Source organism: Colletotrichum jinshuiense, chromosome 5 (assembly GCF_051148585.1).
Source record: "Colletotrichum jinshuiense chromosome 5, complete sequence".
NCBI lineage: Eukaryota > Fungi > Ascomycota > Sordariomycetes > Glomerellales > Glomerellaceae > Colletotrichum > Colletotrichum jinshuiense.
The window spans coordinates 4,707,970-4,735,040 of NC_139312.1; the positions used below are offsets into that span (position 1 = coordinate 4,707,970).

The following is a 27,071-nucleotide window of genomic DNA, read 5'->3' on the forward strand; positions in this document are numbered from 1 at the left end:
GGTTAATACTGATACATACCTTGGCCCTCTCAGATCAAACGCATGAGATATCCTATTCGCCTGAACGAAGTCCATATACCCCGTCAAGCGATACATCCCATCGTCTTTCGTGTCGATAGCGTGCATCTCTCGCCAGTCATCTCCAAAACTTCCCACATAACATCCTATTTTTTGGCCCTGCCAATCCGTCTCAGCTGCGCTTTCCAAAGCCTCCCAGACAACCTGCAGAAGCAGTCGTTGTTGTGGATCCAACTTTGACAACTCCCTTGGATTCATAGAAAACATTGAAGGGTCAAATTTCGTCACATCGTCTTGCATTAACCAGTATCCCTCCTCTGTCGCCAAGAATTCTGATGTTTCGCATGCAGCGAAATGGTTAGGGTTCGACCCGTACCGTGGTTTATCTGGTTGAGAACGGGCATCTTTGCGGTCGACAAGGAAGTTGTATAAAGATGTCGGCGTGTTGATGCCGCCCGGTAGGCGCAGGCCTATTCCGCAAATTGCTATTGGTTCTAGTGTCGACATGCTACTATCTTGGAGCTTGTGATTTAGGGACTTGGTATAATGCTCGTTGTGGTTTGAATGCGGCTATGGATGATTAAAATCGTTCTAGCTACAGTTAAATTTGTCTTCCATCATCTATGCCAATGAAATGAATGCATGTATCTGGTAGTTGCTTCAGGCTGCAGAGCGCTAACCCCGGACATGCTGCGGCGTTAAGACGTGCTGCATACAAGATTCTCACATTACCTTAGTTCCCGCTTCCTTGCGTAATTACCGGAAGTAACTTCGGACCGTGTGAAGCAGTGGAGGTGAACTCGGACCGAGCTTCCCATAGAGTAAGTTTATGGCCGACTCGTCGTCTGCCCAAAGCAAGCACCGATGTGCAACCGTGCTCAGTGGAGTATCGCCCTGTTAAACTTGCCAATTCACACACGGACACAACAGCCTTGGCATAGTTTAGGGGCTAGATAAAAATATCGCTTTGCTGAGCTAACTCTCACTTGCTAAAATAAACCAAGCGGGAAGATTGGATGCACACGTCATCCAGAACATCAGCCATGGAAAAGCTCAAGTCAGCCTTGTGGCCGATATCCCCGCGTTACACCACTGTGCGTATAAGCCAATCCGACGATGACGAAGAAGATGAGGGTTTAGAAATGAGGCTGCGCAAAGAGCTGGCGATTTTAGAAAGCAATATATGGTGCTTACGGATGAGTTTAATCCTCACCGTGGTAGCCCTTTTGCTTGTTTTTATTTTTGCTGTTATGGGTCGTGTGTCCTGCGTCAAATCGTCTTTCTCCCGAGGACAAGGCCACATAGGAAGCGATCCAAATGGTTTTGTGCCGCCTCGTAAGTTTTCATCTAGGATCACCTCGTTGCACAGCCCTCTGATCCTACCAACGTAGAAATCGGCGAGCCTCCCAGATGGACACTATTTGATAACAAGTCGCCATATTACATCGAAGAAGACACTTTTTATGATCTTCATAAAACGAAAATGATGGCCAAGAAGTTGAAGAGCCTGCACAACTGTAAGTGATTAATTGACTGACTGCTCTAGCCGTTGCAGTCGCTCAGGGTGCTGACAATGCAACAGCTTCAAACGTCCTTATCAATGGAAAGTTCGCCGACTGGAAAAGACCAGACGGCACTGTACAAAAACTACCTGCATATTATTCAACCGTATCGTATCGACAGACATATATCATTCGTTCATTTCATCAAATGCACTGCCTCGTAAGTTGAAATATCTTCTCCACTGTTCTGGCAAACCCCCCTAACAACAACTTAGATATCAATTGTCGAGGAGTATGGTCACAGAGTCCACAACGTTTCTTCGCAATGGGCCCCTAAGCACGTCGCACATTGTCTCAACGCGATCCGCGAAGCAATCATGTGTCTGGCTGACGCCACGCCTATGACATACGTCAATGGCTTTGCTGTCGGACATGTCACAGATGACCAACAGTTTATGTGCAGAGATTGGTCAGCGCTGAGGAAATGGGCAAACGATCCAGTAAGAGGAATACGATACAAGAATCTGGCACCAGATGGGGCCAAGTATGACAACTATACCGAAATCATTCCGTTTCCTAAGCTCTCAGAGTTAGAGAAGGTTGGCCTCGCTTGAAGAGTCATTTCGTGTCGCTGCGCGCACCTCCAACGACTTATGCCCGTTAAACCACTATCTATCTATCTCTTATGTAAGATATAAAGCAATCAAAGATTTACACCTGTTACAGAAGTCATGCATTGCAAATTCCCCATAGAAGAAATATTTATGCACCTACACTATTTAGGCAACCAAAACACACAGTGACCCATGCCGAATGAGCAAAATGTGGTTTCCTTTATTTAATCTGAGTAAGATTCAAGTAAGTAAATGGTCTTTAATTTATCATTCAATATGATGACATAAACCCCATGATTGCCTCCAAAATCTCTTGTCTCGTGTGAGCCTGTTACCCATCTGCATAATTGTGTACATAGCTAATCTTTCTGACTAGTCCCCCCGATGGTCCACGTTGTGTAAATTCTTTGTTCTTTGATACTATTGCTTCTTAAAAATTCCAGCTCTTTATCCAATCAAACAGTCTACTTCATGGGGCTCGTTATAGATCCGTGTGACATTTGGCAAGTCAATCTCCCAAGATTGCGGGATTCCGTTGTACAAGATGCAGTGCTCGACATGCTTCGGATCTCTGCAAAGAGAGTCTAGAACCAGAGGCTGGAAGTGGTGTGCATATGTGATCCTGTCCCACACATAACTGCAATGCATGTGATGAACTGTTCCGTCCGTGAAAATCTCCCCCCGCTCGCCTTTGACCGCTACTTCAAAGGGTACCTGATTTATTCGCTCTCGCTCGTACCAAAATGTTGTATTCCGCCATTTCATGTAGCCCAGATATCTTTCATGCATGTCGACATTGAAGCATCTCGGATGCATCCAGGTTGATAGGATGAAGTCGTACACGCAGCCTCTGGCTCTGGATTCTCTCCAGTCCGGCGAACATTTACCTATGGAAATCGGCTCTGGTGGGAACGCAGTTGCCATATTATGAGTAATTGTTCCGAGATAGAATATTGCAACAGCCGCAGGGATTAGCGCAATAATTCTTATTGTTGACCATATGCGGCTCTGACGTGCTTTGCGTTTCGATATCAACTCCACTGTGTATTCGATCGCATCCGTCTCGTCATGATACCCGCTGAACGGCAAAGTGGACCCTGATACTTGATTCTGTGTTAAGAGGGATTTTTGGTTTTCCATACTGCCAGTCGGTGACAGTGAAGAGAAGAGTTCGAGAAACGGTATATGAAAGCAGTAGCTGGAGATGTATCCTGATTATGGTTCATAAAGCTCATTAAGGAATATTGATGATGATATTTATTATTTCCAATGTCAAGCAGAGAACCTTTCGCCAAGATTATACAAAGTTCATCACAAAGCAGGGATGTCCACGTAAAACCCAATTTTGAGTTGGATTTCGGACCGCAGAGAGCGAAGTGTACCCATAATCCTGTTTTAGAACTCAGAAAACTAGCATTCCTTGATATGTTCACGTGTGATTGGCTACGTCACTATTTAAATTCAACCCGAGACATCTTGATTGTGGTCAGTTGAGATTAGGAGAATACCATCAGAATACTGATCTATGCTTACTTTTGACGAACACATCAATAGGCCAGCCATTATCGCCGCCGCTGTATCTCCTGCGATACACAGATCAGAATCAGCCATCAAGTCATGCCTGTCGCCAATCCAGTCCTGGTTCAAGACATTCCCCGGTCTCGCGACGAACCGCCGCCACTGTTTTTGATCCATGATGCAAGCGGTCTTCTAACATGCTATTTCAAGTTAGGCACGCTTGGTCGCAGAGTGTACGGAATATGGGATCCAAAATTTGATGCAGATGGCATTGGGGGCTGGCAAAGCGTAAAAGACATTGCCGAAGCGTACATCCGTCTTATTAAGAGGGTCATGCTAAGGGGCGAGATACTATTGGGAGGTCTGCATACATACAAAAGTTTTAGGATCTTCTCACAAAAGCTAACAGTTGCCTAGGCTGGTCATTTGGAGGCGTTCTTTCCGTCCAAATTGCGCATATGCTGGCAACGTCCGGCCGGGGTCTGCGTGTGTCGCGGATTATTCTCATCGACTCAGTGTACCCTCGATGCCCTCGACCAGAGGCCCAAAAAGCGCCGGCCAAGCTGCATCACGCTCCAGCTCTGCCCGGTGTCAGCCAAGAGACAAGAGATAAGCTCATGACTTCTCTTATGCGCGCAACCTGTCTTTCGGATCAGTGGGAACCGCCGACATGGTCCATGCCTCGCAATGGGATTCTTGGGACGACCCTGTTACGAGACGCTGACCCGACCCCGCCACATGTCTTGCTGATAAGAGCGAAAGACATGGTGCCAATGGCTGAAGCTGGGGAAGTTTGTCCCTTGGATAGAACCAGGTTTCTATTGCAACTTGGCTGGGAAGACATGGTGGAAGGCTTTGTTGAACGCATCATTGAAACGTCTGGAAACCACTACAGCATTTTTGACCCAGAATACGTATGTATAAGTGAGTATTGACTCTTATTACTTGAAGTACTGACCTGTTTGTAGGTTGATACCATAACATCACATATCAGGAAATGTCTGGACATGAATCTAGACTAGTTGTATCTTAACTTGATATTTCCATTCACTCACATTCTGCTGTAATATAGTTATTGCTACCATAAAAAAAACAAAACTTTGATCGCATAGGATCCTATGTATGCTACTGGGTGATCGTTAGAGCATCCAGTAATATCCACAATGTGGTCCACTATCTCTTTACAAAATCTCCTCATATCTATCCTTTTCGTCTTCATTTGCAACATTGATCCATTGGACTCTTCGAACAGGGTCGTGGGCCCATTCTCTCAACGCGAAGAAATCTCGACAGTGACTCTGCTGATCGTCTGTAGTATGTCCCTTTCCCATGCCATGCACATAAGATATCGGAGTGGCGTCTGTGTTAGACAACATCATGTTAGCTATCGCTTAGGTGTTCAGGAGGGACGTTGCTGTACCTGCGAGACATGTGATCGCAGATCTCACTGTATTTAAGCAATGAATTACGTGGCCAGCCTCCCATTTTGATGCTCTATTGTTCGATTTGTAACCAATGTCCTCGAATATTATTGACAGTTTTTTTGTTAGCATAGGAGCACTAATTTAATACTGCTAGATATCACTTACTATGCAGTGCATTTGATGAAATGCCCTGATGCTATATAATTCGGAGCCTTTTCGAGTCACATAAGCTGGAAGAGGCAGTTTTTGGTTGTCAAAATCCATATACGTCGTGTATTTTCCGTTAATCCGAACGTTAGAAGCTGTAGGATTTGTTAGCAAAGACTCAAAGGCAATATTATACTGGTGTGTGAACCGTTGTGTAACATCTTGAAGGCTTTTGCCGCTGCCTGGACGTTTTCAAGACTGTCAAAATCATTGGGCTTGAAGTAGTGCGGATCAGTTTCGTCATCATATTTCATCCATTTGACTGGCTGCCCAATATCTGTGAGGACAATTAGTCTACTAGCACAACGGCCGAATTATAAATGATTATTGCTTCCCTGGAGGCACAAACCCGCTAGGATCCACGCCAAGCGGAACATTCACGGCTCGCGTCCAGTATGATGAGAACTGCAAAAAGAAAACATAACCAACAAGTAAGATGAGAAGGCCGGCCTCGATCCATGCTAGCCAACAGACTCTTCGAAGCTGTTGTTCCGAACAACCAGGGTCAGAATGCCATTCATCTTGAGCCGTTGGCGACTTTTCATGCGTATCTCTCGAATCCAGCTCCGTGATTCCGATACTTTCAATATCATTATCGCGATCGAGGGCCCTTTCGGCGAGGATGCTGTAATTTGCCATTCTCTGCTGGTCTGCTGCAAATTTCAAGGAATTTCCCACCGCGACGAAACAATTGCGAAGAGAATTCAGTCTACTTTACGATAACAAGCCAATTAAACTCGATGGCTTGCAATGAATGATCCAAAGAGTGCCCCAGATGAAGATACCGGGCTTCCTAGCATCCAAGGGCGTCGACCGTTGTTGGCGGACCGAGAGATGTTTAAACCTTAAGCTGTAGGGTTTCAGTGAGTCGGCATGCTCCACCGCGGACCGAAGCTCGAAAAACCCCGCCCAAGGATTCGAGTCAGTCAGCTTGCATTCTGAATAGAATCCCATCCGGGTGTGCAAAGCAAAATATTTCCCGTCTAAGTTGATTTTCAATCCTAGAGGCATTACTTGGGATCCTCATATCGACGCATCTGGAAATCCATTGACTCTGCTCACAACGGAGTTGAAATTATTGAAATTAACATCCAACTAACAACTTTGACGGGTATCTTCGACAAGAATGGAAGGGACAGAAGAAGAAGTTACTTGGAGGTCATTGCCTAGAAAAGATCAGCTGGCAATATTGTGTTTCTTGCGGTTTGCTGAGCCCGTGGTTAGCATTTCACTACTCGTACGTACAAATTTTACAATGCTTACAATCCGACAATTGCCGCTGACAAAATCGATGCAGACATATCTGTTCTATCAGTTGCAGTCTTTGGACCCCGCTTTGGCCTCCGGAGAAATTGTCAAACAAGTGGCCTACTTGCAAACAAGTTTCATGCTGTCACAATGTTTTTCATCAATGTTTCTTGGCAAACTAGCAGATTCTCCGAAAGGGGGAAGGAAATTGATCCTCCTATTAGGCGTAGCAGGGTCCTGTTAGTTACCCCAAAGTTCTAATCGTGTGGTCTGTGTCGCTGACAAAAAGTGGTCAGGTGTTGGTTGTGTTGCATTCGGCTTTATTACAAATTTCAAACAAGCCTTGGCCTTACGCATCCTTGAGGGGCTTGTAAACGGCAACGTTGCGACGGTTCGAACCATGGTATCGGAAGTAGTTGTGGAGAAGCGGTAGGTCTAGTCGATTTGCCAGTTCTCGAAATACAATGATCCGCACTAACAAGAGGAAAGTTTTCAACCTCATGCATTCCTGCTACTCCCTATATCATTCAATGTAGCTGCAATAGCTAGTCCATTGATGGCTGGCCAGTTGGCAGACCTTGCAGGCAAATACCCGAACAAGTTTGGAAGCAATGCTTTTCTGAAGGCGTGGCCATATGCGCCGCCAGCATTGTTGAGCGGATTTATTATGCTACTGGGATTTTTTGCAGTATTCTTCTTCCTCGAGGAGGTTAGTTTAAAAATTCGATATTTTACATTGATATTTACAGCTGACGATGATGCATTGGATAGACCCTCGAACCCTTGAAAGAAAGATACGATCCAGGAATCGTGGCTTTTCGAAAAGTCTGCTCGGTTCTGTTCGGCAAAATGACCTCGAACGATAACAGGTCCACTCGCACAGAGGCTACCAAGGAAGAAATGTCCCATATCCTCGCGGAAGACTTGGATTCTTCTGAACAAGATTCTGGAGAAAAATGCCAGTCAGTCAAAGTTGCCAAAATCCCAAAGATACTGCCTACCAAGCGGATGTTTACCAAAAATATGTGTTTCACACTTTTGGCGTATGCAGTTCAGGAATATCACATCACCACTTATAACACGTTGTGGACGAGCTTTCTGAGTGATCCGGTGGATGAAAAAAATCAGGCTAGGTTGCCTTTCTTGTTTTCTGGCGGTGCTGGAATGAAACCAGATCAGATTATGTGGTCAATGTCCATCGTGGGAATAATCGGTCTTCCTACTCAACTCCTCATCTACCCTCGTGTCAGCCGACGACTCGGAATTCTCAAGATGTGGCGAACGTTCATGTTGGGAATGCCCATGTTGTATTTCATTTTACCATACATCGCAGCAATGCCTTCCACCACACCGCCGCCTGCGGGGAAGACTGGCTTCCTGGTCTGGTTCCTAATAATTCTCGTTCAGGTATTGATGGTGGCGACGTCAACTTTTGTCGTGCCTGCACAGCTCTTGCTAACAAACCTGTGAGTGATTTCATTCGCCATTTCTTGTAGACATATGGTTAACATGACATTCCCAGATCATCCCCCCATCCCTCAGTTCTTGCAAGAACTCATAGCAGCGCATTCATGCTTTCAGGGTTGGTGCGATCGGGTACATCTACCATAGCAGGAGTCATATACAGCTATGGGTCCTCTCATAATTTAACTGGCCTCGTCTGGTGGATTGCCAGTGTGGTTGCTGCTCTAGGTTGTTTAAACAGTCTTATTGTGAAGGAAGGGAATGGGCATGAGATTTGGCTCACAGATGATTCTGAGTAGATATGGCTAAGGAAAGGATATAATTCACACTCAAATAGCCAATATTGGAACCAAAGGTCTATAGTCAACGATGGAAAAAAGAAAAAAACCGTTTCAGTGCTTTGGAACTTAGAATTGAGGTAAATAAACTCGGCGTTTAAATTGCCGGCGTAATCAACACAATGTCTTTATCCTTTGGACGGCATCTGCATGTTAAATTCTCGATGCTTTTCAACTCGGCCTAGCAAGTACAAATTGTCACGCTGCAGAACCGCACTTATTTGATTCCTGCGCTCGCCTTTAGCAATGACTGAAATCGTCTTCTTTCTCGTATTCCCGTTCTTTCTCGACTTCAATGTATTGCTCCGAAAAATATCTTGATGAAAACCATCACCTATAAGTATTACATTGAGTTTGACTGCGCTCTCATTCTGTCAAAGGTGGGGTTAGAGCTAATTGGGCTCATTGCTCCCAAATGAATGGAAATATTTGTCTAATTAAACGCTAATATCCTGTCGTTTTTCGTGTAAAATTTGGAATGTTAAGTCTTCGGGAAAATGGAGCGCAATGGTACTCCATGGAGTATGCTTTTCACTTCGGCCAGGTGATGCCAGTGGAGTAGATGAATGTTATTAACAAAGACTCCGTTTATGATTCCTTTACCGCATATGAATTCATAAACAACGCGGAAGAGCACCTCCAGGATTGCTACACAAACCACGTAACAGTACCCCAATATTCTTACGCACGCTGTCACCGGAAATTAAACAATGCTATATCTACATTGTGGAGGTTCGCAGGATAGTTTCTGAACTTATCTTAATATGCCATTTATCATCCGGCATTCACTTATCATTCACACTTTAAAATCGCTGCACAATCTCAAGCACACTAAATTGATGACAAAGTCTAACATTTCTGAAAACAAACTTATGACGAGATCCCAGCTGCAGTTGCCAAGAAAACCCTCTGTAATCCCGAGTCCTTTAACTGTCCACCAGTACAATCCACATGACCGAACCCAGCAGTCTCAAAGGCATCTTTCCACACACTAGCATCTGCAGTCGCGTGCTTCCGCCCGTCACTGAACATCCACCAACCCTCAAACAGTCCAAAAACAAAATCGGCCCAACACAAACGTTCTTGCACCTCCATGACCAAGGCAAAACCATCAGGTCGGAGGTATTGCCGTAGGTTCCGGAGCGACTTGACCATGTCCGGTGTAGCATGGATCGCGTTTACGGCAATCACAATGTGCTGAGTTCCCACGAGGTCTGCCGGCGGTGGTTTTCCAATGTCCTGTGTACGGTATGTCATGAATTGGTACTGCTCAAACTTCCGGGCAGCTTGTGAAATAAAACCATAGGCAAGGTCAGTAAAGGTGTACTCCACAGGAACACCCGATTGAGAGAGCAGCGGTGCCAGCCATTTCGTTGTACCCCCCGTTCCCGCGCCAAGTTCCAAGATATTCAACTTGGAACCGTGTGGGACGGTGAATGCCTTGATGAAGCGGCTCATGAAATCTTCCATCAGTCTGTGAAAGGCTTTGCTCGGGTGCGCCGCCCCATAAATGTCTTCGAGATACGCGCGGCTCTCTGCTGGCCCGAAGATTGATCTGACACCATCGCTACGGCCCGTGTAAATTTCGGCAAGATTGTTGCCGGCGTAAGCCACTAATTGGTTGAGCGAAGTGTAAGTTGGATAATCTTCTAGAATTTGTTGAAGTACCACGTTTGGATCGCCAACGGGGATGGGTGTCTCCGTCCGAATGTAGTCTTCGTTCTCTTTGCAGATGAGGTCCGCTTCTATGAGCATCCCGTAGCAGAAATCGAGCTGCTTCTGAACATTTCGAACGCATTTAATGGGCCGAAGCTTCTGTCCCGCCTTCGTTCGACGAACATCGCACCGCATTTTTTGAAAAGCCTTGATGATAAGTTGAACTATGAGCGTTTTCTGCCGCGGATGAACATTTTCATAGTAACCAGTAAAGCCCGCATCGGTGATGATGGTGTCAGTATTGTGTTTTGTCTCTGTGAATGCTGCAATAGCCGCAGCCAATGTTACAGAGGGCTGTAAATCAACGGGGCTTGGGGGCCTGCACTCTCTGAGAGCGAGCGTGGATATGATATGAGCACGGGAGACTTTGGTAGCTGACATGGCTTGGTGCGTTGCTGATCGTAGGTGGGTAAAAGACGTCGTGATAGGTTCCGAAAATGAAATTTCATCTGCATGGGCAAACCTCATGTAGTTGCCATCATCTCCAGTTTGAATACCCAAAACACCTGCTACGTTTTCAGGCTTCGGGCGAGACTCATCAAACACGGAATAGAAAGTAGTATTACTCGGTTTTGATGCGACGGACCGCTCGGAATTGAGTGGGCTGCTGGTGCATTTTGGCCGTGTTTCACTCAGCACGAGTCGCGGTAACTACTTGAGTCATGACGTATGTTCTATCGAAGTTGAGGAGCACGAAATTCGATTTGCTTCCCGTTGGACGATTTCGTCGTTGCTAAGAAGATCTGAAGCTAGAGCAGAAAAGGATAGAATGTGGCTGGAGGCTTGTTTCCGACCTTCTTTTGCAATTCTTAAGTGAAATTTCGATATTCCCTTGCAACCTAACTATGAATCAATTGTGTACACCAATTTGCCTGCACTCACGTTCCCTTGCTTCAGGTATTGAATACCATACAGAACACCTTCCAGCCCATCGCCACCTTTGTTCACAATTTGTCGTATTGGGCGAAAATGATCATCTTCGAGTAGCTTTTGACTGATACCAAAGAAGAATTTGCCGAACTCGTAGTCCTCGGTCCTTGGCTCAATGATTGTTTCTTTGTCAATAGTTTCTCCCAAAATAGTGTATCCAAGCGTCGTAGAGCAGTTGATTTTAGGGTTTATTTTCTTGACAATGGATGGGACCAAGTATAGCAAGCTGCTGTAATGACCACCACGTACAGACATTGCTGCGGCACAGGTACGGGCAGATTCTGCTGTAGCAATGCAGTCCCAGGCATGACGGAGTCTGCCTTTGGTGAGTATCTTGATCTGCTCTGCACAGTCTTCGGATTTATAGTCCACGCAAAAGTCCGCTCCGAATGACTTGGCGTACTCAAAATTCTTTGGTGAGCAAGTCACAACAATAATACAATTCGACATTTTTGCAAACTGGATACCCATAATTCCAGATGCTGTACTTCCACCGTAGATGAGTAGGGGAATCGGCTCTGGAGAGGGCTCGGTAGGAAGAGGGAGCTTCAAGGATTGGTAAAGGCCTTGACCCTATCACTGTTGTTAGATTGTCGCGTGTGTCTGGAACTAAGGATTCAGGCATACCACTGCCACAAGGCCAGAAGTAATGGCTGCGGCCTCCGTATCTGCGGTATGATCCGGGATCTTCATCTGCAGGCTGGCCTTGGCGATCAAATACTCAGCAAAGGCACCGTCCTCCTTTTGCCTTACATTTCTAATGCTTGAAAGTAAGTAATTGTGGGATAAAACACATGAAATCTTCATGAAGATGTTCAGTACAAACTTACGAGCCATTGACAATGCCAAAAACTCTATCTCCCACTTTAAAATCCTTGTCTACGCCTGATCCCACATCGACAACAACACCGGCGTATTCCAGTCCTGGACGAGTACCAGTGGGGTTCCCTACCCACATGAAATCAATGTGCTTCCAGTCGGATGGGTTGATGGCCACAGCCGTGGTCTTCACGAGAATGTAGCCATCTCTCAATTCAGGGAGCGCGGACGTAGTGATTGCTGCCTGACCACGGCCTCGTATAATGATACACTGCATCTCTTTTGGAAATTTGGAATTCATGGTTGTGCATATGACTGTGGGGCGTTCTAGTTCATGGAATGGGCAAATGCCGAACAAAGAAAATAAAAGGAAAAGTTGGATATGCGGAGGCTCCTTTCCTTGCCTTACAAGCAGTCCATTGAGACAAAATGGAAACCCACTTAAGCCCACCAATCTCACCAACACCACAAACAATGATTGCAAATGAATGCTGTGACCAATGCCGCTGGAATTGAGAAGTTACCCGCGAGTCATCTTTCGGACCGTGGATTGTGCGGGTCTAATTAACTAAGAAGCACAGACTTTTTAAGTCCCTGGCGAATCAGAAAGGCCGGATGCAGCTTAGTTTCGGATCCGCGTCTTTAACCTTCAACCATCGAGAACATCGGCCTGGAAGTTTCCGGTAATGAAGAAGGATTCTTTTCGAGAACAGAATTTACAAGGTCTAAATTAACTAGGCAGTGGCAACATGTGTTGCTGGACTCATAAATCTGCCATTCGGTCGATAACCACTCACACGCTACACCTCAATTGCCATTCGACTTACTATCAATTAGCGGGGCAAAACAAATATCTTGCAATACAGTAAAAAGATGTCGCACAAGTCTGATAACGTAACGCCATTGTCTGATATCGGTAAATCGGACCCCATCGCCATTGTCGGCATGGCTGTGAGACTACCTGGTGGCATCCGTAACACCGAGGACTTTTGGAACTTGATGATCGAGAAGAGAAGCGGCTTGATCCCTATTCCGAAAGAAAGATGGAATACTGAAGGATTCTATAGCCCAGTGCCGAAATGGGGTACAGTACAGAATAAGGAGGCCTACATGTTTAGTCAAGCCGACAACGACCTCACCAAGTTTGACGCCTCATACTTCACATGTGGAGAGAAGGAGGTTGAACGCATGGACCCCATGCAGAGGCAGTTGTTGGAAATTGCCCGTGAATGTCTTGACAACGCTGGGGAGACTGGCTGGTGGGGTCAAGAAATCGGTTGCTACGTCGGCAACTTCTCATCAGATTGGCAAGATGACTTGTCAATGGACCCTCATGCCTCTGGTCTCTACAGAGGTTCGGGGTATCTCGACTTCTTACAGCCCAATCGGATTTCCTATGAGTATGGGTGGACAGGCCCTAGGTTAGTATTGCCTTTTTGGTCAATGTATGAACCTCAAATGCTAATGTGTATCAAGCATGCTTGTCAAAACCGGTTGTTCCTCGTCCATGGTTGCCTTGCATTTGGCTGCTGAAGCCGTTCAGAGTGGCGCTTGCAAGTCGGCAATGGCTTTGGGTTGCAACCTCATCACCTCAGTCATCACATCAATTGTCTTCACCGAAACTGGGGTCTTATCGCCTAGCGGTAAATGCAAGACCTTCGATCTCCTCGCTGACGGGTACGGTCGTGGCGAAGCCGTAAATGCAGTTTACGTCAAGAGATTAAGCGACGCCCTGAGGGATGGTAACCCAGTACGCGCTATTATTCGCGCTAGTGCAACTAACAACGATGGTCGATCCAACGGAATTATGAGCCCTAATACATTCCTTCAGGAAGCATTGATCAGGAAGACATATGAGAAGGCGTGTCTACCGTTCAATAAAACAGCTTTTTTCGAGTGCCATGGCACTGGAACTCCCACCGGCGACCCCCTTGAAGTAGCGGCGGTTGCTCGCATTTGGAAGGACAACGACGGTATCATGATTGGCGCTGTATGTTGTCAGTCTCCCATTTTTTGACACATGATATTGATTAGAATCAGGTAAAACCCAACGTTGGCCACTCTGAAGGCGCTGCAGGCCTGACCAGCGTGATCAAAGCAGTCCTTGCTTTGGAAAACCGGGTGATTCCTCCTAATATTTACATGGACAACCCCAACCCAAGAAGTGAGTGTACTTAGCGAAGCATGCATCGGACTTCACTAAAATAAAAAAGTTCCGTGGGAAGAGGCAAAACTATCAGTCCCAATGGAGTCAACTCCTTGGCCAGAAAATCGAGATGAGCGTATCAGTGTCAACTCCTTCGGTGTTGCAGGCTCCAATGCACATGTAAGCTTATCTTGTCAATTCGCTCTGTGAGATCAGATTTTGACATTCACGACAGATCATCCTCGACTCTTATGAGGGATGGCAGAAGTTTCGAGATGATGCCAGCTCTATCAGCTCAGACTCTGGCGTAAGTGTCGGATCTCCGGGCTCGCGTTTGCTTCTATTTTCCGCCAGCCATATGACTTCTCTCGAGAAACAGGTGGAACAACATAAACAGTATCTTGATGAGAAGAGATCTGACGTGGATGATCTCGCCTACACACTTGGTTATCATCGAGATCATCTGAGCTGCCGAGCTTACGCCATCGTCAATGAAGAGGGCCTTTTGAACCCCAGCAGTTTCAAGAGAAAACCCATGGTTCCCCGGCATCTCATTCTCGTCTTCACGGGCCAGGGAGTGCACTGGGCTGGCATGGGCAAGGCTTTGATTGAAAGCAACAATGTCTTCCGGAATACAATACTCAACCTTGATGTTTGGCTCCAGTCGCTGCCCAAGGACCACAGACCGTCCTGGACTCTGGAGAAGGAGCTATCGATTGACGATGCCTCCAGTAAAGTTGGACAGCGCGGATACTCTCACCCATGCGCCACGGCTGTTCAGATTGCTCTGGTAGATGTCCTCGCAAGTCTCGGCATCCGCCCTGATGCCGTTACTGGCCATTCCGGAGGAGAAGCAGCTGCAGCCTACGCTGCTGGCAGTATTTCAGCCAAAGCCGCCATGGCAGTTGCATATTTTCGCGGATGGCTCCTGCTTCACGGTACTGTTCCTCCAGGAACTATGGCGGCTATCAGTCTCGGCCCAAAGGAAGTCGAACCTTACCTAATTCCCGGCGTTGTCATCGGCTGTGAGAACAGCCATTTGAACACCACATTGTCAGGCGACCCTGTTTGCATCCAGCACTGCGTTGATCAAATTATGCGTCGCCATCCAGATATTAAGGCTAAGGTCTTGAATCTTGAAACCTCATTCCACTCTCCTTGGATTGAGCCTCTCGCTGGCCCGTACGAAGAGTTGTTGAGGCCACATCTAGCTGATGCTGGTGCACCAAATATTCCTCATTTCTCCAGCGTGACGGGCCAAAAGATGACCGGAGCGGAGTTCGGCGCCAACTATTGGCGCCGAAATTTTGTTCAGCCCGTGTTGTTTAACACAGCAATACGTAGTTTGGTGAAAAACAACAAGAACAATCTCTTCATCGAGGTTGGCCCGCATCCTGCACTTCAGCGACCCATCACTGAAATATTGAGGAGCATCCCTGAGGCTGCTTGCGAGTACATAACAACCCTTCATCGAGCTGAGGATACCAACCTGTCTATGCTGCGACTTACAGGCGAGCTCTTTTTGCAAGGAAAATTGATAGATATGGCATCTGTTATTCGGAAGGGAAGAGTCCTGACTGACCTTCCTACCTACCCATGGCTACATGATGTCACTTATATGGACGAACCTCGCAACCCTTCGCGCTACAAACAAAGAAAGCACACCAGACACGTTCTTCTAGGTGCGAGAGTTCTGGAGGGCAACGATATCGAGCCCGCCTGGCGAAACATGCTTGATCTCAAGGAGGTTCCATGGCTAATGGACCACATTGTGGATGGCCATATTGTGTTCCCAGGCGCCTGTTATATGGCAATGGCTGGAGAGGCAATGCACCAGATTGCCAATGGCCAGAATTCCTACACCATCCGGGACATGTCCATCACTACTGGCATGACTGTGCCCAAGGAGAAAAAGCTGGAGCTTTATACTCGTTTGATCCCAGAAGGCAAGTCAAGCTCGGAGGGCCAATGGTATGACTTCAAGATCATGTCTTGCGACAGCAACCACTGGGTCAGTCACTGTTCAGGATACATCCGCTCCGGTGCCGAGGCAGACAAGACCAAAATCACCAAAGACCACGCCGAACAAAACTTTGCTCGTGAGATTGAGGCGGAAGCATGGTACAGAGCTGTCAAAACTGTCGGTATAGAGTGGCAAACCGCCTTCCAGGGTCTCGATGAGATTACGGTCAGTCCAGTCAGCAGAGAAGCGACAGCGACAGTCTATGACTTTGATGACACGACTCAATACGCTGCCCATCCTACTCTGTTGGACCAAATGCTTCAGATAAACCTCGTAGCTCAGACGCATGGCCAAAAAAGGAATCTGGACAGCATCCTCCTACCGACCTTTATTTCCCGTCTAGGCGTCCTTGGCAACCAGGACCTTCGCATGAGAACATATGGTAGCATTGAAGCAGGACCCGATGGAATCACTGCCAATGCTGCTATATACACCGAGGATGGTCGCCCGACTGTCTATTTGGAAGGCCTCTCTTACTCTGAGTTGCCCGTCGCTAAACGGGAGGAAGTCCTACTCGGATCCACGTTTGAGTGGAAGAAAGACATCACAATGGTGGACTCAATTTCCCAGATTGCAAGCAAAAATTCGACTCATGCTGAAGACCTTCGCCAAGTCATCGAGCTTTTATGCTTCAAGGTCCCAGATGCAAAGGTGATAGAGATCGGGTCAGGCGCGACTGATACGACCTGCATGGCTCTCGAGACGCTTCACCCGGCGCAGCACAAGCGATTTTACTCCAGCTACACCTACGTCTGCACCTCAGAGGAGCAAGTTGAAGGAGTCAGAGACGCTGTCAGTTCCTTGAAAGAGGAAAATGTCTCGGTCATAGATTTAGAGCAGCTCTCCTTCTGCAACGCTGCTGACATTGTTTTACTGCCACTCTCAACATTGTTGTCTAATGACCGGTACCTAGAGGATGACTTGAAAGAGCTAAAGTATTTACAGACCGTCGGAAGCAGGATAATTATCCATAGCCATGATTCTGCTATGGATGTCGACGATAACTTCGATAAGGTCACCCAGAGGTTGCAGTCACTTGGTTATACTTTGCATTCGAAGACCAGTTCGGGACTGGTTCTTGCTGAGCCGATCAAGCGTGCGGATCTTGATACAAACATAAAGGTCACCATTCTTGCTCACGACAGCCTTGAAGGTAGCGCTGTTGCCAATGCGGTCCAGTCTTACTTCAGTTCTCGAGGATACATGACTAAGATCGCCGGTGATCAGTTGGTTCCTTCCGAGAGCTCTCTCGTTATTTCATTACTTGACCTTACAGGTAACACTGTCTATGATCTCGAGCCAAAGACTTTCAGACCTTTCATGAATAGTCTGTGCAACTTGCGCGGCTCGTTGATATGGGTTATTCCGTCAGTCCACGGCGTTTGCAAGGATGCTCGCCCAGCAATGATTCAAGGCACGGCCCGAACCATTCGTATGGAGAACAAAGCAGACGTAACCATTATGGAGGTCGATGATCAGTCAATATCGCGCAAAGGCCTTCCCAATGCGCTCTACCATATCTGCCAAAGTCTCCCAAACCGGCGCAAGGGCGGAGATCTTGATGCAGACCATGATTACGCCATCATGGACGGAAGCATTTACATTCCTCGTATGTACTGGTTTGGTTTACACGAACCAGATGTCAGCAAAGCGCTTCCTACGACTCGAGATATACCCATGTTTCGGGAAGATGTCTCCTATCTCCTTGTTGGGGGCTTTGGTGGACTTGGTCGCTCAATTGCAACTTGGCTACTCGAGCATGGTGCCCGTAACCTCGTTTTTCTATCAAGGTCTGCCAAAAGCACTGAAAATAAGTCATTCATTAGGGAGCTCGAGAGCTACCCTGGCTGCACTGTCAAAGTTGTATCCGGAGACGTCTGCAAACCGGAGGACGTCCTCAAGGCAATCCATGCTGCACCAAAGCCTATTGCGGGAGTATTTCAGCTGTCGCTTATTCTCAAAGACAACTCAACGGCTGAGATGACTTGGGAAGAATGGAACGACGTGATAGATCCTCGAGTCCGCGGCACCTGGAACGTTCACCGATGTTTATTGGACGCTCAAATTCCACTAGACTTCTTTGTAATATTTGGGTCAGGCGGAGGTCATACTGGATACTATGGTTCGTTCAATATCCCTCTACATTTTGTCTCCGACTAATTCTTTATCAGGTCAAGCCAATTACAGCGCATCCAACACCTATCTTGATGCTTTCGTCGAGTACCGCCACCACCTGGGCCTCCCTGCTTCAATCATCGACCTTGGAGTCGTCGGTGATGTTGGTTATCTCCTTGAGCGTCATGATCTCTACGAGAGTTTCAGGAATGGTGGGTTTTTTTTCCTCAAAGAACAAGATGTGCTTGATTCAGCCGCCATTGCCGTTTCCAACTCTTTCGGGGGCCCTTATAGCAGTTTTTGCTTGGGCGGTCTTTCGGAAAAACCACTTTCTGATCCCACCAACCGTGTCAACTGGAAGCGAGATATCCGCTTCGCCCAGTCTCACTACTTTCACAAGTCAAAGATTGCCACCGTTGCAGAGGAAAACAACAGTGAAAAGGCAGACACATTTGTATCGCTTGCCAGGTCTGATCCCACTGCCCTCCGGGACGGCGCAACAGTCATGGGCCTCGCAAAGTTCATCAGCGCGACTCTCAGCCAGCTCATGCTAAGGCCCGTGGAAGATTTTCCACTTACGGAGAGCCTAACTTCGATTGGGTTGGACTCCATCATCTCCATTGAGCTAGTGGACTGGATCCACCAGCAGTTTTGTATTGGTCTTACTTCTATGGAGGTCACGCAGTGCACTTCCTTGGTGCATCTCGCAGAGAAAATCATTGGGGAGTTGATTTCAGCAGCGTAAAATTTGAACTATTATTCCCTCCCTTATTTCCCCCCAACATTACATTGTGGTCTTTTGGCGTTATGGATGTTTGAGTCTTGGGTTTTTTCCCCAAGATGTGCAATATTTTGTACTGCAACAAATTAGTTCCATTTGATATTATATCCATCTCATTTAAAAGTAGAGATTCTTGAATCGGCCTAACCACACCATTATATTCTCTGTCGCATCTTTGCAAAAGCGTTTCAGTGTTGGACGCCTCACTATTCAGTAACAAGAACCGCTGAGGTGGTGCGAACCATTTTCGCCGTGGGAAATGCTGCATTGAATTCATGAAACTTTGCATTCACATACTGGTAAACATGGACGTACGATCGTGCAGAACCGCTTGGGATGAAAATCGCTATCTTATTACTTTAAATGTATATTGCTAAAGAGTAAGCCCTCTATACACAAAGTGCATGACACCAACTACTCGGCACTCGTTAAGGCAAATGTTATAGGTTGCAGTGTGCGCAATCTTTATTAACTCTAGCAACAGCAATGAAAGCGGACGAGGAGATGGTACTACTAGGTGAACCAATGGATTCCCGACCACCTTCTCTAGAGATGCATCAGTAAGGTTACTAGGGAAACACCTGAAAGACCACTGACTCTTGCTTTAGCTGGGCGGATCCACGGGAGTCTGGAACCATGGAATGTTCAACATAAGGTTTCGGAAACGAAGGTATCCACCTGTCAAGCGTGGCCCTGGTGTCCCGCCGGCCTTGCTTTAGTGCGTTAAAAACCCCCAGATCCGCAACTCGGACCGAGTCATCTGATTTGCGCATCCAGAACTTGAGCCGCAGGCCGAACCCTGATTAGATTCCGGCTGATGTGGCAGCTGTGATCAATGCATAGTATCGCTAGTCCCAACTTAGGGTCCAGCGACGGCTGGAGAGCTATGCGCTGCCTATAGAGAGTTGTGCAAAGTGGATATAGTGTTAGCCTCATGTCGTGAAGAAGTCATTGATTGAAGTTTGTGATTCGTTATTGAAACTTCACATTTCCATCTTGTGTAACAAGAACGACATCAGGAAATCTCACAATGTCTCATTCCATTGATACCAACACCAATTTCATTCTCAGCATTCCGCGTCCATCATGGACCCATTTTGTTCAGCTCAGCCCAACAAGCCCGATCAGCGTTGATAGATGCGTTCCTTACCTCATAGCAATTCTTTTGCTAGCTTCAGTGGTAGCTGCTTCATTCCGCCAAGATAAGCTGTCAGAATTTCCAGTCCTCAGTGGCTCAAAGAATGAGTACCTCAGAAATGGTAGGATGATTCTTGCAAGAGGCATGAAAAAATATGGCAGCAAACCGTTCAGAGTAAACACTGGTCTCGGCGGTGGCATCATTATTCTTAACTCCAGTGTCATCCCTGAAGTCAAAAATGACCATCGTTTCGACTCCACGAAATTTCTCTTACAAGTAACCTGATTACTCTTTTCCAAATTTAAAACTTCAAATTTAGCTAACTTTCGTCCCACTTGCAGTATTGGCAAGCTGGAATTCCAGGTTTTGAACCATACATCGCACTAGGAAGCGACATCTTACACAACATCATCAAATGGAACCTGACACCAGCTGGCCTTGGTATGTACTTCAGTTAACAAAACATATGAAATCCATCAAGCTAACAAACAATTGTTCATACAGCTAAACTCAATAAGCCGTTGTCCGATGAATCGAATGCTGCTTTAAAAGCTATCTTGACAGATGATGAAGGTAAGCCAACACATCCCAAACCTCCGAGTATGTTATTGACCAGCACATGCTTTAAAGAATGGCATGAAGTTCTTCTTGGAGATGTCATCATCCGAATTGTTGCGCGAGTCTCATCTGTTATTTTTTTGGGTCCCGAGCTATGCCGAAATCCGGATTGGTTAAGGATCACAGTCAATTATACCAAGAAAGCAACATATGCTGCCAAAGTGTTGCGTAAGTGGCCAGAATTTCTCTACCGAATTGTTCACTGGTTTCTCCCCGAGTGCCAGGAGGTGCGAAGCATGGTAGTAGAAGGCCGTAGGACAATCGCTCCTATTCTCGAGGAACGCCGAGCTCAAAAAGCAGCTGACCCCAGTCTCAAGTTTCACGACGCTCTAGATTGGTATGAGTCGGCTGCGAAGAAGATGGGCGTTGATTACGATGCCGCAACCCAGCAACTGGGTCTTAGTATCTCCGCAATCTTGACTAGCAACGACCTCATGTCACAGAGCATCATGGATCTGTGCAGGAATCCGGAATTGTTTGAGCCCCTTCGAAATGAGATTCGATCCGTTATTGGGGACGACGGGTGGAAGCCGAATACTCTCTACAACATGAAGCTTCTTGATAGCGTTCTAAAAGAAACCTTGCGGTTGAAGCCTGTTGGAGCGGGTGAGTTGATTACGCTTCTCTATTTGCTATGTTTCCTCTTCCCTCCAGTATTGGAACACTCGAAAGATTAGGGAGTAGGTGGTATTAAAGAGAGCTTCAGCTGACGACTTCAATCACTCAAGTTGCAATGGGCCGCAAAGTCATGTCTGAGGTTCGGCTCAAAGATGGTACCTTACTTCCTCGTGAGTGCGGTATTGCCTTGTCAGCGGAGAATATGTGGGACCCTAAAATATATGACAACCCAAGAAGTTTTGATGGGTACCGCTTCCTCCGCATGCGGGAAGCTTCAGAGCAGGGAGAAAAGACTGCGCAGCTGGTCAGTACTTCGCCCGAACACCTTGGTTTCGGGCTCGGCATTCATGCTTGCCCCGGCCGCTTCTTCGGTGCCAACACCGTAAAGCTAGTCATGTGTCACTTGTTACTCAAATACGACATCAAGTTGGCAGAAAACACTGCAACTGACCCTCTTGAGTTTGGATTTTCGATGTTGGCCAATCCCGCCACGAAAGTACTCATCAGGCGCAGAAAAGAGGAGGTGCCCTTCTAACTTCAAGGCCCCATGTCAACTGAGCTCCAATTTCGCCAGAGAAGTGTTTGCCGACGAGATTAGGATCATGAAGACTTCTAGGGTCAAACCAAAGTTTGGCTGGCAGAGGGAGATATGACATCCTGGCTTTGAAAAAACCCATTAAGACACGCCCACAAGTCGACTTTGACGATTATATGGCAACGGAAAGCTGAAGGGTCAACGCCAAATTTGGAAGAAAATATTGAATAAGCACTTAATAAATTATCATCATTGAATAACTCACTATCCGATTGTCTTTCGATGTCAGATATGGCTGTAACCAGTGTTGGCAAACGATGAAGTTTCACAAACTAAGAGCTTCTTTCAGTTTGGTGCTCATCAATAGTCATGCCGCGCAGCTCGCATGTAATGTTTCTTTAATGGTAATAAGAGGAAACATTCATATTATAACTAAATCCCGCTTGCTAAGAAAACAAGTTGCCGCTCTTGACCTTGCTCTATTTTTAGACAATGATACTGAATAGCTGGCGATGCTAGTATCTGTTGCGCCCTAGTCAGGTTTTTAACTAGCCCTAACCATTTGAACCAGCTCGAGGTAACGATCAAGGAGCGACGTTTCATCCTTATCCAAGCTCAGCCTCCCAAGCAAACCCCCAAATATGGCAAGATAAGGCATCGCTAACCTTCGGTTGGCCTTTTCACAATTAACATGATAGTAGACAATAAAACAAAGCGAAACAAGTAAAAGCTGCCCGATATCACACCACCTAGTAGTTGGCGAACGTATACTCCTAACATGGGTTTGTTAGTCTCATGGTGTCAAATATTCTAGCTCCAATACTTGCCTTTCAAGACCCTTTTCCCAAAACAGCCCGCTGGTTACTAACTTGACTACAGAAAATGCTGACTCAGCACAGCGTTCCACGCATCTCTTCCGTGTCATCTCAGCAACCCCGGACGAGTCTATATCATCTGAGGATGTTGCCTGTATCCATGGACAATGTATGAAGAACACAGCCCGGTGATACATGCAGAAGACACGGAATGCTCTTCGCAACTGTCGGTCGTCTTTGATGTCTTGGAAACCCATAGCATCGTGGGCATCATCTAGCTTCCCAGGTAGACTGCTTATCCACTCATTGAGAACTTGGCAACTAGCCCGAAGACGGTCCCGGCGATCATAAGCTGAGGTCGACTTGCTAAGTGCCCGTGGACTGTATTGAAATTTGATAATGGAATGAAGAACCTCCGAATAGGTATACGACACCGCGATCATGTCGTCGCCTTGTTTGAACGAGGGAAATTGGCTTCCCCAACTAAGATCGAGGATCTGAGTAAAACGTCAGTGACAAAGGATGCCCAGTATATGCAATGATTTTACTGACCGGAAGCATGCCATGGTGAATTGAATAATCAGTCTCCAAGCTGTATAGAAACCATATGCTACGCTGTGCTAATTCTTGATCTTTCTCGCTCAAGCTCGTTTGCTGACCTCTTGCTGAGTGTACGAGTCGAAGCTCTCTCGCGCAGCACACGGCTGCGGTAATCTTGTCCCAAACAGATAGCTCATCGCAAATACAAGCAACTACAGACTGTGACAGTTTAGTAACTAAGCCAAGGACTGACAACCCATTTTCGGAGATTATTTCGTACCATAAGTAATATTGCCTGTGAATTTTAGTCTTCAGCATTTCATCCGAGGTAGAATTAGGTTTAGACTGTGTAATTTGTAACACTCACCTGAAGTTTCAACAGGCTGCTTGGACAATGTTGAATCTTACTGTAAAGTCCTAACACATATGAAAGACGCCTTCTGGAATCAGTGCTCTCATCCATGCCTGTGGCTTCCCCATCTTGAAGACAAGTGGTATAGTATCCTATGGCTACGATGGCATCGGCAGTAGCAGTGAGTAACTCATCAGCCCCCTCCTCTCTAGACTGCTTTATAATATTTTCGACTGCCGATCGGGTCATCAAGTTGGCGATCCTGTTTTGGACATCAAAATATTAGTCCCTAAGTCTAGATTGTAACAAGATACCAATATTGCAAGCAACAACTTACGGGCAATAGTCCTCAAAACATGCTGTATGCATAAATTGTTAGTTTTAAGCGGGATGAATTTCGGAAATTGCAACTCATCTACTTACCATCACAGTACCGTGAAAGCGTAGAATCGGTTTTAGGAAAGGGTTTCTGTTGATCTAACGTGTCTTTGCTCATTGCTTTCGATGTACTCCCACAAAGAACTTGTTGAAGGTCGTTCACAATATCAATAGCTTTTGTCCGCTGCACCTTTTGACTGTTAACAAACATCAAAGTCGGCAAACCGTAGAGATTGACTGCGGAGAAGTCGACTGATCTTGTGACATCGTTTCTGTTTGCTGTCTTATTATCCTGATTTAGGTCGCTTAGATATGTTTCCGATGATCCGTTACAGTTGAGCGGCTAGACAATCTTAGCTTTTCGACCACAGAAAGTTATCTTGACTTCAGTCACCAACCAAATTGTAGTTTCGAGGGCCCATTGACTCCTGCCTCTGTTGACGCTGATCTGGTATTGAGGCACATTGACCTGAATTCGGCGATCGAGCATGCTTTTCAACATGCGAGGTTGTGAACTTGAAGTTGAATCCCCCGTTTGAATTACAGTCGGACGGTGTTGCATCAAGCAATTCCATCAACTCATCTTCACCTGGAAGTGGTAGATCCTGCAAGACCCAATCATCATCATGCTGTGAGCCTGGGTATGATTCTGGTAGAGAAAGCCGCAGCATAGAACTGAAATCTTCCTCACTAGGTCCTGCTCCTGTACCATTATTTCCCCCGTCTTCCGTCGAGTTCGGGGTCAGAAGATAATTGTCGCGTGGGAGCTGTTGCCACATCTCATATGAAGGAGCGCTCAGATCAGTGTTTATGTCTAGTCCTCGAACATTATGCGTTGCTTTGATATTGACACTGGAACCGTGTAAAGTGTTCCTGCGTGGTCGAGGAGCCAAAGGGGGATAGTAACACGCTTGGCTATTACGCTAAAAGGTAATCGTAAGCAAAAGTTACAAATGAAAAGGGAATCACGCGTTTTAATTAATACCTCGCAGTTCAGACACGGCTCAGCCCCATCACCTTCAATTGGTTAGAAAAGGCTATGTTTATCGAAAACGAGACTTACAGCGGATTTTTCTTGACCTGCATGCTTGACAGGCGCCTCTCCTGCGTGTGATTCGACGCATATTGGAAGGTTGAGTGATATTCAACGCGGGGGTAATTGAACTTCAAATTCTTCTAGAAGGAAATTGGGAAGGCAAAATTTCAAGTTTGCCAATCCGGTGGGATGTGTGACAGCAACAATGTTTTACTCTAAAGATGAGGTTGGCCTAAGTATTAATCGATTTTAGTTCACCGAACGAAGCCAAAAATGTGCTTAGAGGTTAGCTTTTGGGTCTTTCTCGAACGGTTTCAACAGCTAAATGTCACTTGGACAACCGATTGAGGCTTTTCGTTGAGAACGCAGAACCTTCGCAAGCGACAGGTACACTGCTGACCTTTATTGAATATACCCAGGCTCCAAGGTATTCTGCACTTTGGTCGAAGACCTCAATCAGTTAGAATGTTTCGTTCGGGAGTAGCCCGTGATGAAACTTTGTTGCATGACAAGTTATCATCAGCGAATATGCGAAAGCCAAAAGTTTGATTGGGCATCTGTCGTCCAATGAGCGATTACGAAGGTTATATATTTGAGTTTCAAATTTGCACCGCGCAATCCATTCCTGTCACACCATGTTGTCTGCCCACGATATCAGTCACAACAGATAGATGTGACTTTCGCAGATGACTCGCCGAGGCCTTTTGAATTATTAAGGGTCCTTGGAGTACGAGTACGGCAGCCTGCAGGGCTCACTGGTTCAAAATTCCAACGACAATCCTACATCTACCCCCTCCTGCTTTGAGTTTTTACACTACAACTGCAGCTCTAATTGGCTTAGTTCCACGCTCGCTCCACTTACTCAGGGCGCAATGCAATACTGCACCTCAAAAACACACCTTTTCTAATACCAACAGTTTGTCTAACTATAAACCTACAATTGTAATAGATGTGTTGATAGATGGTGTCGTGTGGTAGTGAATACACTTTTACTCATTGTAAGTGGATCCTTATCATCATCATATCATTGTATATAGCCAATAGGAGGGCTAGAATCAGGCAGAAATTGAACACCTGCCGTACTCATAGTGACCACAGCTCCCAAAAAAGGAAATTGCTGAATTTTGAACCAGTGACTCCTGCAGGCTGCCGTATAAGAGCCGGATTGCACTAAGTCTTTGAGCAAGACGACAAAGGTGTGTGCGGGCATCTTGATCCATGCGCTGGCAAAGCCATTCATGCCGTTTGTCCCCACCTACACGCAGGCTCATTGGTAGATTTGGGCAGCAACTAAAACCTACATTATGCATTTGATTTTGCCGTTGATGGTTCCTCGATTTAATCTGTCTCCCCTAGTTGAAATGGGATGGTTCATAGTGGCCAGACAAGGAGCGTTGGATACAGCATCTAAGGGAGCAAGCCACGCTGCCTCCTGTGTGTCGTATATACCTAGCAGAATCGTACACCCACCTCTAGATGAATTGGCTAGTTAAGCAACATGGCATCCAGTCAATCGGTATTTACTTTCAGTACACCCAGCTTCTCGGTTGTGCCTTTGAGTCTTCTTGAGAAGCTTTTCTTTATGCTTGATTCATTTTGAAACGCCCTTTTTTTTAATTCAAGGGTTGAAAACACGGCCAGAGAATAACTTTCACTAGCTCAACAGTCTTCACATGGTGGAGTAGCTTGGATACCAGGCATGATGAAGCTTTAGGCTCAAACCCCGCAGTCTGCGGAAATTTGGGGATCAAAAACCTCAAAACCTTAAGCAATGCAGCACTAAGTTGAGTCAGTTGTTTACGGCAAAAGACCGGAATAGAATTTAGCGTTATTTCGGACCAGTACCGTGTCTACTCGGTCAACCTGGATTCCATTTCAATCTATGCTTTGTCCTATTAGAGAAGGCGGTCGCCGCGCTACCAGCCACTCTAATTCTGCCGGTACACTACTCCTTTTTCAGCAGTCGCCTTGCCTAAGACGGTTAGCTTAGTGGAAAGTGGAATCCAAGTTGACCGAGGAGATAGGTAATTCGGCCTAGGAAGACACAGTTATTATTGTTTCCGAACAGAAGAAACCCACCTGTAAACTATAATATCAGCAAAGCATCTACGATCGATGGCTGCCCCCGCGTCTCGATGCGATTGACATTTCTGATTTCCGACCGCGTGGATAAGAAGA

At 46.3% G+C, this 27,071-nt stretch overlaps 3 protein-coding genes across 3 annotated transcripts; 2 read left to right on the plus strand and 1 right to left on the minus strand.

Annotated features, from left to right (window-relative positions):
• Positions 1-9,203: 9,203 nt before the first annotated feature.
• EsH8_V_001127 (uncharacterized protein) lies at positions 9,204-12,075 on the minus strand (the record flags this gene model as incomplete). Its single annotated transcript, XM_083273643.1, has 4 exons — positions 9,204-10,312; positions 11,468-11,552; positions 11,607-11,736; positions 11,810-12,075. The coding sequence occupies 4 exons, from the start codon at positions 12,073-12,075 to the stop codon at positions 9,204-9,206; spliced, it is 1,590 nt and encodes a 529-aa protein (XP_083126358.1).
• Positions 12,076-12,671: 596 nt separating this feature from the next.
• On the plus strand, positions 12,672-18,827 carry EsH8_V_001128 (uncharacterized protein; the record flags this gene model as incomplete). The annotated part of the gene is made up of 9 exons (XM_083273644.1): positions 12,672-13,219; positions 13,440-13,788; positions 13,839-13,919; positions 14,180-14,251; positions 14,324-14,882; positions 15,627-16,759; positions 16,913-17,186; positions 17,244-17,576; positions 18,139-18,827. 9 exons carry the CDS (start codon positions 12,672-12,674, stop codon positions 18,825-18,827), a joined length of 4,038 nt encoding a protein of 1,345 aa, XP_083126359.1.
• Positions 18,828-20,978: 2,151 nt separating this feature from the next.
• EsH8_V_001129 (cytochrome P450) lies at positions 20,979-21,772 on the plus strand (the record flags this gene model as incomplete). The annotated part of the gene is made up of 2 exons (XM_083273645.1): positions 20,979-21,225; positions 21,348-21,772. 2 exons carry the CDS (start codon positions 20,979-20,981, stop codon positions 21,770-21,772), a joined length of 672 nt encoding a protein of 223 aa, XP_083126360.1.
• Positions 21,773-27,071: the final 5,299 nt, after the last annotated feature.